The sequence below is a fragment of the Bidens hawaiensis genome, unplaced genomic scaffold (assembly GCF_021521415.1).
Source record: "Bidens hawaiensis isolate Kalapana, Puna unplaced genomic scaffold, B.hawaiensis_p1.1 tig00004414_1, whole genome shotgun sequence".
Lineage (NCBI taxonomy): Eukaryota > Viridiplantae > Streptophyta > Magnoliopsida > Asterales > Asteraceae > Bidens > Bidens hawaiensis.
The window spans coordinates 1,777,819-1,793,182 of NW_027491266.1; the positions used below are offsets into that span (position 1 = coordinate 1,777,819).

General features: G+C 34.0%; 1 protein-coding gene across 1 annotated transcript; it reads left to right on the plus strand.

Annotated features, from left to right (window-relative positions):
• The first annotated feature begins 5,201 nt into the window (after nt 1-5,201).
• Nucleotides 5,202-13,792, plus strand: LOC143626566 (protein indeterminate-domain 12-like). The gene is made up of 3 exons (XM_077096620.1): nt 5,202-5,764; nt 6,608-7,004; nt 12,832-13,792. The coding sequence occupies exons 1-3, from the start codon at nt 5,578-5,580 to the stop codon at nt 13,631-13,633; spliced, it is 1,386 nt and encodes a 461-aa protein (XP_076952735.1). The 5' UTR covers nt 5,202-5,577; the 3' UTR covers nt 13,634-13,792.
• Nucleotides 13,793-15,364: the final 1,572 nt, after the last annotated feature.

A 15,364-nucleotide genomic window follows, 5' to 3' on the forward strand; every position in this document is an offset into this window, starting at 1 on the left:
GATGGATAATCTCATTAATTGGGATCTTCTCACTTTCAAGACTACCGATTGGAATTTATTGAATGTTATTGGGCAAAGAGAGCGAGTGGAGGATTTGTTGGGTCCAAAGTTTAAGCCGATGTCGTGTCTTGATGAGTCGCAATACAAAGATTTGACATTGGAGTTTTTAAGTACTTTTAAATACAAGGATGGTGATTTTGATCAACCGAATGCGGTTCCATTTGCTCTCGGTAGGAAGACATATGAGATGGATATTTTTGAGTATGGGATAGCGAGTGCTTTTTACTCGGTTGCGGAGGCTTGCCGAAATTTAGGACGAGTGTAAGGGGTGCTTTCTCGAAACAGAGACCGGTAAGTTTTACTAATGCGCAATTGGCTAGGTTTTGGGAGAAAATAGCGATTTCTCCGTTTTCGGGTAGTATGATGAGTTCGGATAATCGAGACCCGGTGCTCGTTATATTCATCGCATTTTGGTGAACACACTTATTGGTCGGGATTCGGGTGAGAATAAAGTGAATTTGTTAGATTTGTTTTGTTTGTTGACGATGGTGGAAAAAGTGCCGGTTAATTATGCTAGTATTTTGGCATGGTTTTTTCATCGCGCGAGATAAGGTGGAACAAAGCATAGGTCGAAGATTGATATGGGCCCGTATATAACGGTTATTGCTCAAAATTTGGGTGTTTTTCTGATGTTTAAAGCGGATTATATAAGAAAGGGGCCCGCGAGGGAATTTGTTGGTGTAAAAGATTTGAGAAATGCGGGGATTTTAAAGCTTAGTGATCCGTTAGCGTAGGAAGATATTAAAGTGGGTCCACGAGTTCATCCACCGTCGGATACCGAGGCTGCTGCGGATATGAAAGCCGGTTGCCCACACGTCATCAGAGGCCGTTACAAAGGTCTGAGAGACCGGCTATACAGTTTCCGGTTATATAGCCTCGCCCCGAGACGATTACTATGGAGTTGTTGTATGACGGGTGGAGTCCGGTTCTGATCAGATGAAGGGATATATGACTGAGCAATGTGATGATTTGAGGCGGATTATGAGAGAAAATCCGCAGAGGCAGGATGACACGTTGAGGCATTTGATGACTGGGCTGCATATTGGTTTACCCAATTATCTCCGACAGCCAGATATTGCGGGTCCGAGTGGTTCGAGTTCCCCGGGTGGTTCGGGTTATGGTTATAGGGCACCTTTTAACATGATGAGTAACCCGAAATTTGATAATGCAGAGTCGTTTCAGACGTCTGAGCAGATTTCAGAGGAAGAAGAAGATGAGGAGGATGAAGATTAATGTGTGGACGTCGCACCAGCTTTGGGAGTTTGTATCTTTTATCGATCTATGATGTTTTTATTTTTCTTTTTATGATGTTTTTATTTTATTTGGTCTGTACTGATATTATTCTAGACTAATTGGTTGGGTATGAGGGTTGGAGTATGGTGACTATTTGAGACTTATGAGTAACCTTTATTTTCTAGATATTGTGTTTGATGTCACTTAGGTATGTCGAGAGGAGTGACCGTGTCCGTTCAGAAAGAGAGAATGAGTTGCTAAATCATGGTGAACGGTCAGTAAGGAGAGCACCCATGGAAATAAATTGGCACATTGACAATCTCGCATATTACCAGCTATGTTTCTTTCCATTTTACTTTGTTTTTCTATTTTTATGTTTTTACTTTTTAAGGTTTTTGTTTTTACTTTTATATTTTTAGGTATTTCTGTTTTTAATTTTATTGTTTCGTTCTTCCGTGCCCGCATTAGGGACAATGCAACATTTAAGTGTGGGGATGAGACACAAGTGTTTAACTAACTGTAGTTAGATGAAAAAAAAAGGAAAATGTTTAAAAAAATGTCCTTTGAATTTAGTTTTCTGCGTGAAAGTGGGAGATGATGATACTTATCGGAAATTGGTTTTCCAAACTACTAATAATATGAGATAATATAAAAGAAAACGCATTTAACTTGGGATGTGTCAGTAGGCTCAGCCTTGAGAATGAAAGGGCAATATGATAAAATGGGTAAACGGAAATCTTTTGTGGGTAAAGTGTTTCGTCTGTGGAAGATAAGTAATGAAAGGTCGGGCCATACTCAATCCTCAATTTTTGGTATGAAAATATTATAACTATTATAAATTTTAAACTTGTTAGACACTCATATGTGTCTTCTTGAAGGGTCAATGGTCATGTTCGGGTTTTCGTTCAAGGGTTTATCTTACGATCTCAGTTCCATAACTTAAGTTTCCTAGTTAATTGATAGTCATAACTTAGGGGGTTCTAGCCTAGGTAGTTATTTTCATCATCAGAATTAATCTAAGTAATTCGTTAGTTTATTCATATTTTAATTAATTAGGGTTTAAATTTAATTTAATAGTATTTAGTTTAAAAATCCCCCTTAAACAATATCGACAACTAAGTCGTATCTTTTAGTCGAGTCTAATTAGCTAGTTACGTAATTTAAAGAGTCTCGTTGGTTAGATATCCGGACTTACTTAGTTGTAATAGAGTCGATCGATACACTTGTCGGTTAGTAGTTTAAGAGTCTAGAGTATTACTTGGTGTCTAGTTTAGCGTGTTTTTATTTGACTACTTTTATCACATCAGAAAAAACCTATGTGTGATGGCTCTAGTGGACCCTACTATATATGCATGTCTTTGATGGCTGAGAAATACTACTCTTAAGACTATCCTCTATGGTGAGGGACATCGAAGCCGCTCCACAGTGCACCTCAGCACCACGTAAGCATTAGGGCGGGGTATCGAAGCCCCAACCAATAGTGTCCCGCTGTGGTTTAAAGCACATTGGCGAGCCTATTATATATATATACACACACACACACACACAAATATATATATATATGTGTGTGTGTGTGTGTGAGAGAGAGAGAGAGAGAGAAAGATTGAGAGAGTACCCTCCGCACCCCTACCTTTTGCGCCCCATCCCAGCGGTGTTTCCCGCCCATGGCGCCCCAAGGGCGCCCATAAAGGCTCGTCTAGTTGCATCTTCACGTATTCATTATATATTATTTTTATGTATACAATTCTACAACAATATATACAAAATTTTGTAACCGTGTTTGTTAATTTAGGTTTAATACTTGATATTCATTATTTATTATTATTAATATTATTATTATTATTATTATTAGGGGTCGCTTTAGTTCAAGAGTGATCCTGATGAGTAGTTTGATAGCTCGGATTTCCCGCTGACTTCAGGATCCTGAGATAGCTGACTTTATTTAATTATTGTTTGAGTTGTGCTTGTAGGTTACGCAAGGGATAAATATCTACAGCGGCTAATTGACTAGTTCATACTGAAAGCTCGGAGATACAAGCTAAAAAGCACGTGGGAAGAAGACTGAGTCTTTGAGTGATCTCGACGGCTAGGGTTCTCGGGTTTATAGGGAATATTATTATTTACTTTTTCTATATAATAAGGCCTTTGTGAAAGCTGTAGGACACTTCTCGCCCACTCTCTGCACTACACGTGTACTCTAGTATTCGTTCACAACGAGCTCTCGAGCTGTAACCACCGTTTTTGCTATTAATATATTAGGCATGGGATAGTTTTCCCTTCCCAAGGTTTTTCTAAAGATTCTTACTAGGATCCTAGGCTTTTCCTCGCTATGTAGTCGTGTTCACCTTACTTTTACCGCATTCGTCTGCTATATCACCTAGCCCATTGTTAAAGAAGCACCCTACCTCACTTGATTAGTTTTCTCAATTATTGTTTCGGTAATTTTTGACCAAACATTTTGGCGCTCACCGTGGGGAAAGTGGTGTTTTTCATACTTAAATCCATATTCGCTTTCTTCCTAAACCGATGCATGTCAAAGTTACACTAAAAATGGCCTCTCAATCAAAAACTACATCTTCATCTATGCCATTTGCAGTTTTCGGAGTTGGTCAACCTCTTCCTCCTCCAACTGCTGCCTAGAGGAAGACGACTATTGCTAGTGTTAGCATCTTAGGAACTGGAGGGTCAAGCAGCGTGCTTTCTCCCTCAACGAGACCTCTTGATGTTTTAGTGCAAATGAAGGAGCACATGGAAACTCAGAAGCGAGCCAACAGTTCTGTTTCTTAAAGGAGCTCCAGGATATTCAGACACAAGGAAGAAGCAAGTGGAGGAATCCTTCACTCCATTGCTACTAAGGAACCTGAACTTCGATGCATCAAGATCCCAACGGAATCGCTATGATGATTTCCTTCCCAGGCTGTCTACGGCCAAAACAAGTGATCCTGTCCAGTCTACCAAGATTACTCAAACTCGAGAATTTGGTGTTATTTCAGGATCCCCGGCTAGAATTCCCGATACTGGTAATTTTGATAATATTCTACCTGTAACTAACACCGTTCACACATCCCATCGGCGGCTTGTTTAAGTCTTAGATGACCGATCCAACTCGACGTCGTTTCTTTACACCGCCGCGCCACTACCTGCAACCTACTATAACCAGACTTTAGCAAATGGTGGCGGTTGTGATTCCGATTGGTGGGTGGCACCGGCACCACCTGGTTTTCAAGACCTTTCACAATCTCTCTCTTTATCCAATTCATTGTAACAATGATGGAAGTTGGATGAAGATGATTGTAGATGAAATTCATCTTTGGAGATAAATTAAAAAAAACTCAAAAAATCACATTTTTGGAAACCCACGTGGAAGATATAAACCGTTTGAAACATCATGCTAAAAATTGTTTTAATCAGGTAAGTTTTCATGCGAAATCCAACGTGTAAGACGGATTTGACCTGAAAACTCGTGTGGTAGATGGGGAGCATTGACATGTGTCAGTTTGTGATTGGTTGTTGAAAACTCGGGAAATTTCCCAATGTAACGCGGAAGCGGATTTCGAGGGCTATTTTGAGAATTTTAAATTTTAGAGGGCTATTTTGAAGATTCTCTATTCTAAGAAGGGCTATTTTAGGAATTTTAATACTAGCCTACATAAAATTTGGCATATTTTTCTTTGAACTGGACTAGATCCGTACGTGTATTAAATATCGCACTCGATCTGCAAGTTATTCAAAATATATCATTTTATTTAATAAACACAAGTTATTCAACAATATAACTAAGAAAGCTAAAACATAAATGAGGAACTCATTTCATACCACTGAAATACAAGATAACCTCTTGATACCTAATAAAACATGAAATATAACACATGATGTGATTAGGTAGTCAACAATATATTAGAAAAAGAAAAAATAAATAACAAAATATGCTAATATATTATAATTTCTATGACCATGAAGACCCATGTTTTGTGCTCTATTTTCTTGTTCCAAGAACTTATTTCTCCCACTCCTTTCTCTTACACAAACTGACACAAACTAAGTAGATTTTGCTGGTGTTTTGTCTTGTGGTTACAACAGCAAATCCCATGTTTTGTGTCCACTATGAGCACCCAATGAAACCAAAAAACACAGAATTAAGAATAAACCCTATTGGCATAGCTTCTACCAATCAACAAGAAAACAAATTACTTAAATAATATTGTTGCAACACAGAAGACAAAGTTCCCCCCTTTATAAAGCTTCCATCTTTTGTTTCCAAACTCTATTTGTTTGTATCTCAGTATGTCAAATATCTCAGCAGATGAAGGAGGTAGCTTCTCTTCAGGTAATACTAATACTGGTGCTGTTGTAGAAGATGGTCAACAAAGACTGCCACCAGTAGTCAACTCTACAGATTTTGGATCCACTTCTCAAGTACTAGTTCAAGATTCATCTAAGAAGAAGAAAAGATCCTTACCAGGAACTCCAGGTAATTAGCTTTCTTCCCAATTCATTTCTGTTAATATAATGAATAATCTCTCTCTCTCTCACACACACTAGAAACATTAAAAAAAGCAATCTAATTCTTGATATTAATCATCGTGCTATCATATTTTGAATATATGATTGTGATTTTGTGCTGGATTTATCTACTTCTATGATCATTGAATGCCAAGGAGTTGGAAATAAGCTAACGATTTTTGTTAATAAAAAACATGTAGAATATACTAAAAAAGATAATAAATTAATATTTTATTAATAAGTTTGTACACAAAATTCAAATACAGAATTTTGTTTCATGACTTATAAAATACATATCATGAAATTGTCCAAACCTATTAGATCAGAAATCCATGATAGAAATGTTAGATAGGTTGTCAAATAAGAAAAAGGAGACTCAATTAATTACAATGTTATTGGTTTATGGATTGCAATCATTGGAGTTCTTTTACCCCTTATCTTTTCTCTTCTTTTTTTTGAACATTCAATCCTTCCTCCTACTATTTACATTATACCGCCAATGCCAGGAATCGAACCCTGGACCTCTCACCAAAAGGCCAAAGCCTTTACCATCCCACCAAAGTGGTCATCTTTTCTCTTCTACTTTTGTTTTTTGCTGCTTCAAGTAATTACACATACATGTGTACTGCTCCTATCAAATAGTGTGTGGGAGGTTGGGTGGGGTGGTTGATGTATACACTTCACTGTGCATGTATGAATTATTTTAATTTCTTCTTTAATGCTTATCCTAGATCCATTTTTCTTGGGACATGTTCCAAATCTTTTCTTGAGATGCAACAATATTATTTATGTATTTGTGATCAAATAACAGATCCGAATGCCCAAGTCATTGCGTTATCGCCAACAAGTCTAATGGCCAAGAACAAATACGTGTGCAAAATTTGCAACAAGGGTTTCCAAAGAGATCAAAACCTACAACTGCATAGGAGGGGACATAACTTGCCATGGAAACTTAGACAACGAACCGGTACTGAAATAATAAAACGCGTGTACATATGTCCTGAACCAACATGCGTCCATCACAATCCGGCTCGTGCATTGGGTGATCTAACCGGAATCAAGAAACATTATAGCCGAAAACATGGCGAAAAGAAATGGAAATGTGACAAATGTGGCAAAAGATATGCTGTACAATGTGATTGGAAGGCTCATTCCAAAATATGTGGCACTAAAGAATACAAATGTGACTGTGGTACCATCTTTTCCAGGTTCACCTCACCTCAATATCTCTGAAGTTTTATTTTAATAAATATTACTTTTATAAATTTAAAAATAAAATCGGGTACAAATAAAATTAATTTACTAAATATACAACCATTACAAAAAAAACAAACAAATTACTAGAGCAATTATACTTTACAACTTTGAACCAAAGTAATTACGCTATAAAAAATAAGTAAAGTAATAATACTTACTCTAGTTAAATATTATAAAGTAATTTGCATAAATGTTATTGTTATTTGTATAGCTAGCATGTTAAATCTATTTGTATATTTTTCTTTGGCTACTTCCTACGGGTGTTTTTGTTCTTGGTTTGGGTCTAGCCTCTGGCTAGTTTTCTTAATATAAGCATGCAGTTCTAAAAAAAAATTGAACCTAAAACTATAAATATATAAACAAATGTATCATATGATTAAACAAAGAAGAAGATTTTGAAATTTTAAACCACCTCATGATCATGGCACATCGTTTTCTTCGACAATATGAAAATGATAAGCAACCGGCCAGAATATTATTTCTTATCAATGTCGACTGCTGATTGAAGTTGAAGTCCATTTTAAATTTATTTATTTTCTTACCTGCTTACGATTAAAAAAAGCAAGCAGTGTCATGAATGTTGTGAGGCTTATATGTTTTATTAATATATAGATACATTAATATTAATTGGAATTGGACTAACCTAGCTTTTATAGTCAAATATACAAACACATTAAATGAAGACTATTCTCAAGTTCAGATTATTCTTATTGTTGTTATTATTAGTAATTAATAGAAATAGAAAAACATTATTAAAAGGATTTTTTAATCCTCACCATACTTATTTGCTAAGACTTTACTAGAATTAAATTAATGTATATGTCTACATATATAGTTAACTAAATGATGATATTGATTAAGAAAAGTCTGGAGTGCTTATTAAGTTAGTAATTAGTTTTATTATTATAATTAGATGAGATTGAAATAAATTTAGGTGTAAAGGTACCTAAGTAATGTATAGGAGTTCACTAACTAGTCGAATACCAGTCATACGTGCTAGTACGCTTTTGTCTTCATATGATAGCGAGTAAACTGATGTGATCTGGATTCAATTTTATGGCATGCATGCATCTAAAGTCAATAAAGTAGAGTCCTATGATTATTGAGGATTTGAATAAATTTGAATTATATATATAATTAATACGAACAGTGATTTTAAATTATAAATATTAAATATTTTTAAGTTATTTTACTAGGATTCAGTGATTTACAAGTATATAGTCATCATTCGTAAACACGTGAGAAGTGACATGTAAAACTCTTAAATAGGTAGTATTATTACATCCTATAATAAAAGAGATGTCTTTCGATTGTGGTAAAGGTTTCGGGAAGAAGAGTAGGTTCAAACCTATCATGAGAATGTATTATTCTTTTAAGTTTTAATTTAGTTTAGGGGTATGAAATTGTGTTACTTATCATTTAAAAAACACTTAGATATGAACTATAATTCTACTGCTATCGGAAGGAAAATGAAGATTTGGGCTAGAAGTCGCAAGGTCTCGAGTTCGAATGTGATCTTAACCGGATTTTACTGTAGTAGGCTTTTGGATGATGGGTTTTCCGCGTAACAAGAAATAGTGAGCTTAGACTACCAAATATTAACTATGATCGTAGACGTATGAGATCATCTTTTGCAATTAGATTAGCCCATGTAGTTGGACTTTAGTTATTGGTTGTTAAATTTTTATTTTTGTTTAAAAAAAAAAGACAAAATGGTGGAACAAAATTGTGAGTGAGCCCATTTGAGATCACTCCTCTAAAATATACATATAAAACATTATGACTTCCGTTTAACAAATATTATTAGCAACCCTAATCTTCGAATACTAACTGTTTATAGTTATTTGTTCGTTTAATATTGCTAAATAATTATTAAAACTTTGGAACATAATGATTGTGAAATTGTATATTCCATCCACTTCAAAATTTTGAATATTTAATTAAGTTAACACCCACATTGAATTAAATATGTTTCCTTTTTGTCACCATTGTCTTTCCACGCCATCAACCACATGTATGGTATATATAAGAATTTATGGGATTTATGTTTAAAAGTTATTGTGTCTAATAACATGATTTTTAATGGGTAAGGATGATTTTTATGTTCGAAATAAACTAAATCGTATTGGCAGATATGTATTAAAACACTTGGTATAAATAAAACACGTTGATTAGTGTGTAGCCTAAATATGAAATATAAGATAAAATGACCGATTTTAAAACATTTTTTTAAATGTTAATTTATGAAAATTATATTAAAGTTTTTAAAAAATCACTGCTTAATAAAACTAACAATGCTAAGTTATATATTCCAATATTACCTTTCCATTTATTTCATTTAAATTTCGATGTTGTGACACTCTTATTCTTATATTACTATGTTGTTTGCTTAATTTTTCATTTCCATCCATATATGTTCTTTTTAACATCTCCGTTATCATTATTTCATTCATTTATGTATTTCCTTAAACAAATGATGTCTTCCCCACACTTTTTACCCAAATATCCTTTTTATTAACACACATAACAAATTGACCATTATAAATTTTCAAAAAAGGTGTTTAATATAACATAATAGAGAATAAATATAATGTTTAATCATATCTTTTAAAACAAAAAGAAAATTATTAACAAGTTTTGTTTGTATTTATATAGATTCTACATATGTATAAGTGAAGGTGTTGGTGTTATATTACTCACGAATGCGTAGGTAAACGTGTGAAAGATTAAAAACCTATGAAAAATTAGATTGATGGTTATTATTATATGTATATAAAGAGCAATTTGTATTTAGAGCATACCCAGTGCTTGACTTTCATAGGGTGTAGAGTGGCTGGGGGTTGGATCGCGAAGCAATCTTCTCGCCCGACACTTGGAGCAAAAGACTATTTAACACACAGCTTGTACTCATAAAGTTAAGGCCACAAAACAACCTAAAGAGTTGCTCCAATGCCAGCCCTCACGCATTTGTATATACAAACTATGGAAGTTTACATATGAGCTATTATAAGGATTGAAAAAAAAAACACTGCGGATGACATCCCACGTGTGGCCATGTGGCGGGACACGTGGCGAACGGTGTGCCACGTGGCAGGCCACATGCCTCGTTGTCAGATAACCCATCGCGTTACGCGATGGGTTTCCCTTCTGATCCATCGCATATCGCGAGTCAGGAAAACAGAATTTTTGTTTTAAACCTTGGAGTTTGGAATTTGACAAATTTGGTCCCTTGACTTTGGAAAACTTGACATTATTGATTCGAAATTTTTCGTAATGTTACAATTGGAATCGTTCCTAGGAAGGAAGTTCTATGGCGTGGTAGGCAGTTCTCTTTCGGCTTCCAACTTTTGTTGTTTTGGTGAAAAGGAATATCCTAGTACACTCAAATCTATGCCCGATATATGGTGAACTAGAGGAGTCGGTGAAACATATTTTTATTTCTTTCTTGTTTAGTGTTACGTGATGAAACGCATCATCAGTCATCTCTATATATATGTGTCACCTGAAGATAATATTTAAATGCATACTTATTGACCGGTTGTTTATGATAAACTCTGTCTAAAAGTTTTAATAACAAAGTCAAATTTCATCATTTTAACAATACTTTTTTTTTTGAAGTAACTGATTAAAGCAAGTTAGTTGGCTGACTTTTAATATATTTCTTCTTTTTTGAAATATGTAGCAAAAAAAACGATTGCCGATATACGGCGGATTCGTTACATACTTGCATGATAAACCTCATGAATATTCAAGATGTGTGACTCTAGATTTTACTTTGATATATATATATATATAATATATATATATAAACAAAGATATAAATCCTACGTGTCGCGATATGGTCGCTCCCCGTTTTTTTGGATTCACCAGATTTGCTTGATTTTTAAATGGAGGCTTCTCATGCATTTGACCCGAATTCATGGGTATGGGTCTTACCAAGCTCAGATATTTCTTAAACGGGTTATAACATCTCATTAAATTAAAAATTATTCTCACCAAATTATTGATGTAAAAATCCTAAAAAACAGGATATAATAAAAATTAATATCTTATTTATTTTAAAAAATATATATATATATATATATATATATATATATTCTTTAAATTAAAAACCCAATTTCATAGTAAAAAAATAAACGGGTCTTGGGTCTCATCAACATAAGTATATTATTAACTTTCATATATTATTTATAATTAAAAAACCAATTTTATTGTAAAAATAATATACGGGTCTTGGGTCTCATCAAAACCATATAGTTTTTAAACCGGGTTATAACATCTCATTTATTTGTGAAACAATTTATCATCAAACCTTAGGTATATTATTAACTTTCATACAAAAAAATATATATTTTCAAAAAATAAATAAACATTAGAACAAACAATATAAAACAACCCCCGTAATACGGGGGGTAAAAACTAGTATATATATATATACTAGTTTTTATCTCCGTATTGGTTGTTTTATGTTGTTTGTTTCTAATATTTATTTATTTTTTGAATTTTTATTTTTTTATTGTATAAAAGTTAATAATATACTTATGGTTTGATGATAAATTGTTTCACTAATAAATGAGATGTTATAACCCGGTTTTAAAGCTATATGGGTTTGATGAGACCCAGAACCCGTTTATTTTTTACTATAAAATCGGTTTTTTAATTATAAATAATATATATATATTTTTTTAAATAAATCATATATTAATTTTTAGTATATCCCTACTTTGGGTAAAGTTAAAATACAAAGGACAACAAAAATAAGAAGAGTAAGAAGGAATCCAGTCCATTGATCTTAGATTTGAATGGCTGAGATTAATTTAATAAATAAAAATTGATGAAAATGGCATAAAGGTAATAACCCATCTTTGTTGACTTTCTCTCTCCACATGCAAGGCACACGTCAATTCCCCCATCATTTTAAAATGTCCATAACTTTTTCATACGACATTATTTTTTTAAAAAAAAATTCACCATAATAATAAGCGTTTTTTATCTTTAATATGAGTATCATATTGTTATATAAATATAAAAAAAATTAATGGGTTTTTTTAATTGTGTTTTTTTTGTTGTTCATTGTGTAATATGTTGTTTCCATTGTGTTTTACGTTTCAAGTCATTGTTTTACATGTATTCACCAATGTATTCAGACCCGGCCCGGACGTCGACCAGGACGCCTTACCGGGTCAAAGGTCGGACCAACCCGAAGGGCGGACCGGTGTTTGACCCGGATAATGTCATAAACAATTTAATATATATTTACATATATATATTTCTATTTTTATGTTCAACAAAATTTCACACACCAATACATAAGGTTTTCTCTCGTATCCAATTATATTTCAAAACAGCCATTAAAACATTTGAAGTTTGTTTGATATCCATTTGATTATTTTAATGGAGAGAACAATTTTTTTTATATAGCACATTAGTAAACATATGAAAATAATTTGATATCAATATCTAATCATTAATCAAAGTCGGCAAGTCTGGAGACTGAAATTATTTCTTTTTATATCTTGTTAGTATTCCTAAATTAGTGGAGATTGAATTGAAATAAACAACTTTCATTCCATTTACCATGTTTAGTTTCAATATGTGATTTAAATTTCATCAAATTATCCATCAATAAGCTCTGGTTGATTGGTTAGATGGCATTTGTTAAAATAACGATCTCGATTTTGACAAAAAGAAAAATAGGGGGACATAAAGTTGTTTTCTTTTTGTTTGTGTCATAATGATGATTTTTAATTCTCTTTTTGGTTATGTGAGTCTATACAGAAGGGATAGCTTCATAACTCATAGAGCCTTTTGTGATGCACTTGCTGAAGAGAACAACAAACTCACCCAAATTACCATGCAACAAGACCATCACAACGATCATCCCAACCAAAACATCAATCTCACAACCTCCATCACTTCACCCGAGTTTAGCCATGGATGCATCCAAGATTCCAAAATCTCATCAGAATTATTACCTTTGAACATCATGCAAGGTGGTCGCGGAAGCCTATTCGTCAATAGCCCAAGAAACGCTTCGCCTTCGTCTTTGCAGTTAGGCGGCACCACCCTCGCCTCGCCCCTCACTTCAGCCACTGCCTTGTTACAAAAAGCAGCCAAAATGGGAGCCACATCTAGTAATAATAACAATAACAATAATGGGATGAGCAACTTTGTTACTACTATGGCACCTCCATCCTATGGCGGAGGTGGCACTTACCACAACAATGAGACCCTAGTTGATCAATCACAATTTTCGGGGATTTTCGGAGGTGGATTCACAAGTCAGATTCAGGAAAATTCACTATCGTGGTTTTTTAACCCTAGTGTCAATGGTGAAGGGAATATTGATGGAATAGATGCCTTCGCTGGGTTAATGAACCCAAGCAAAGAGGATGTTATGCACAATAACAACAATAATGTTAGTCATAACCCTAATCCAGGATTGAGTAATTCCAGAAATCCTTTACTAATGTTTAAAAATGATGGAAATGGTGAAAACTTGACAGTTGATTTCATGGGTGTGGGAGGAATGAAACTAACGAGTTTCAATGAGCAACATCACCAAGGGATGGAAATTTGAAAACATTTTATTTTGGTAATAATAGAGCATGACATGCATAAATAGCATTTTTAAATTATAGACAATATCATGCATGTCGCTCTTGTGGTGTAACATATATATTGTTATATTCATCAACTATACTTTTTACCACAATTTGCGTAACAAATGCAGACTGTTTATATATTACTATGGGAAATTTTATCACGTGATTCTAATTTTATGGGTAACTATGTTTATTAGACCCAAAAAAATTAGACAATAACTGTAAACACTCACAGAAGAAACAGGCACGGGTAGTTCAACCAAAATCAAAGTTAAATTTCTTATGTATTTTATTAAAGAAAGCAGCATAAAGTTCAAACAACAGTAAACAAATGATAGACGATTAACATACTCATAGTCGTATATAAGCGAGTTTCTAGTTGATAAATAAACGCTAAAATATAAGTCGGACTAACCTTGAAACGCCTTAACGGAGTTCATGTCCAGCCCTCAAACATGAAACACTAAGTTTAAAAAACATTAAGTTAAAATTAATAAATAATTTATAAGTATACAACTATACGAATATGTTGGAAAACTGTCACAAAGATTGAACATAGTCACTTACTTTCAACACAAGTTGGGTAGATCACAATAAAGGCTTCAACCTATATGAAGAAATAGAAGGAAAAAGTACACAAATTTAGTTAAGATGTTCACAATCAAATATTTATATCACCTATTTCTCATTTTTGGGTATATAATTAGGCTTCAAACTCGGGGTCGTTTTTAGTTTGGATCATACTGCTTACCAGTCTAAATGAAATTAGACGACTTAATGACCATCTTCCCTAATTCATATACTGTGATGCAATGTGTTAATGAAGACCACTTACAATATTTAAATCCGCTTTAAAATTTAAACACTCATGGAAGCTACAATCGAACCACTCAATTCAAAGATTTGTGCAGCTCCAAACTCAACAACCTAGTCAGAGACTTAAAGATTAGTTTTCTCAGTCAGACACTTGCTGCATTTAAACAAAATCAAAATATTTGAGTGCCAAGATACATATAATCAAAATATTTGAGTAAGGGTGAAGGAAAGTCTAATACTCATAAGAATCATAATTACCCAACAAAAACTATAACAAACCCAAAAACATAATGAAGTTGAAACAAGAGTATTGTGGTTCTCTAGCTACGGTCTTAACAACTGAAACTTACATTAGCAAAAATAATTGAAGATTCTTACTGTGTGGTGTGCTTGTGGACAAAGGTGAAATCGCCGCCTGCTACTGGTCCGATTAAGGTCACATCTCCAGTCGTCGGTGGGTGGTCGTGGTCCCATTGGGGCCGTCGCCGCTCAATTAGGGTCATCGTGGAACGCTGTAAATATTTTGGGGCATAAGACTCAGGATCCAATTTTTGGTGAAAGGAGGAAGGAAAAAGAAATGTAAAAAATTTAGGAGGAAAGCGAAATTTTAGAGGAAAATAATCGGCCTTAATATTTTTATTGTGTAGATATAACCGCAGCTTCTGTCATCTCTTTTATTTAAAGTTAACTAGCCACTTGCCCGCGTGATGCTGCGGTGTACGCACAAACGTAATTGGTGTTAGTATGTTTGTAACCTCACAACGGTACGTACGTAACCCGACGGTGGTATGCATTTAACGTGGCATCGAACGTGTAGCCGGTGCAAGTAAGCGTGTCACATAACGTCTATATGTGAGCAACTTGGTATGCCATCCACATAACTGATGTTT

What these genes read in the sequence shown, in the direction of transcription:
- LOC143626566 (XM_077096620.1), top strand. Translation starts at nt 5,578, where the DNA reads ATGTCAAATATCTCAGCAGATGAAGGAGGTAGCTTCTCTTCAGGTAAT. An exon ending in ATCCTTACCAGGAACTCCAG is followed by an intron (nt 5,765 to 6,607) that starts GTAATTAGCTTT and finishes ATCAAATAACAG; the next exon opens with ATCCGAATGCCCAAGTCATT. An exon ending in TGTGGTACCATCTTTTCCAG is followed by an intron (nt 7,005 to 12,831) that starts GTTCACCTCACC and finishes GAGTCTATACAG; the next exon opens with AAGGGATAGCTTCATAACTC.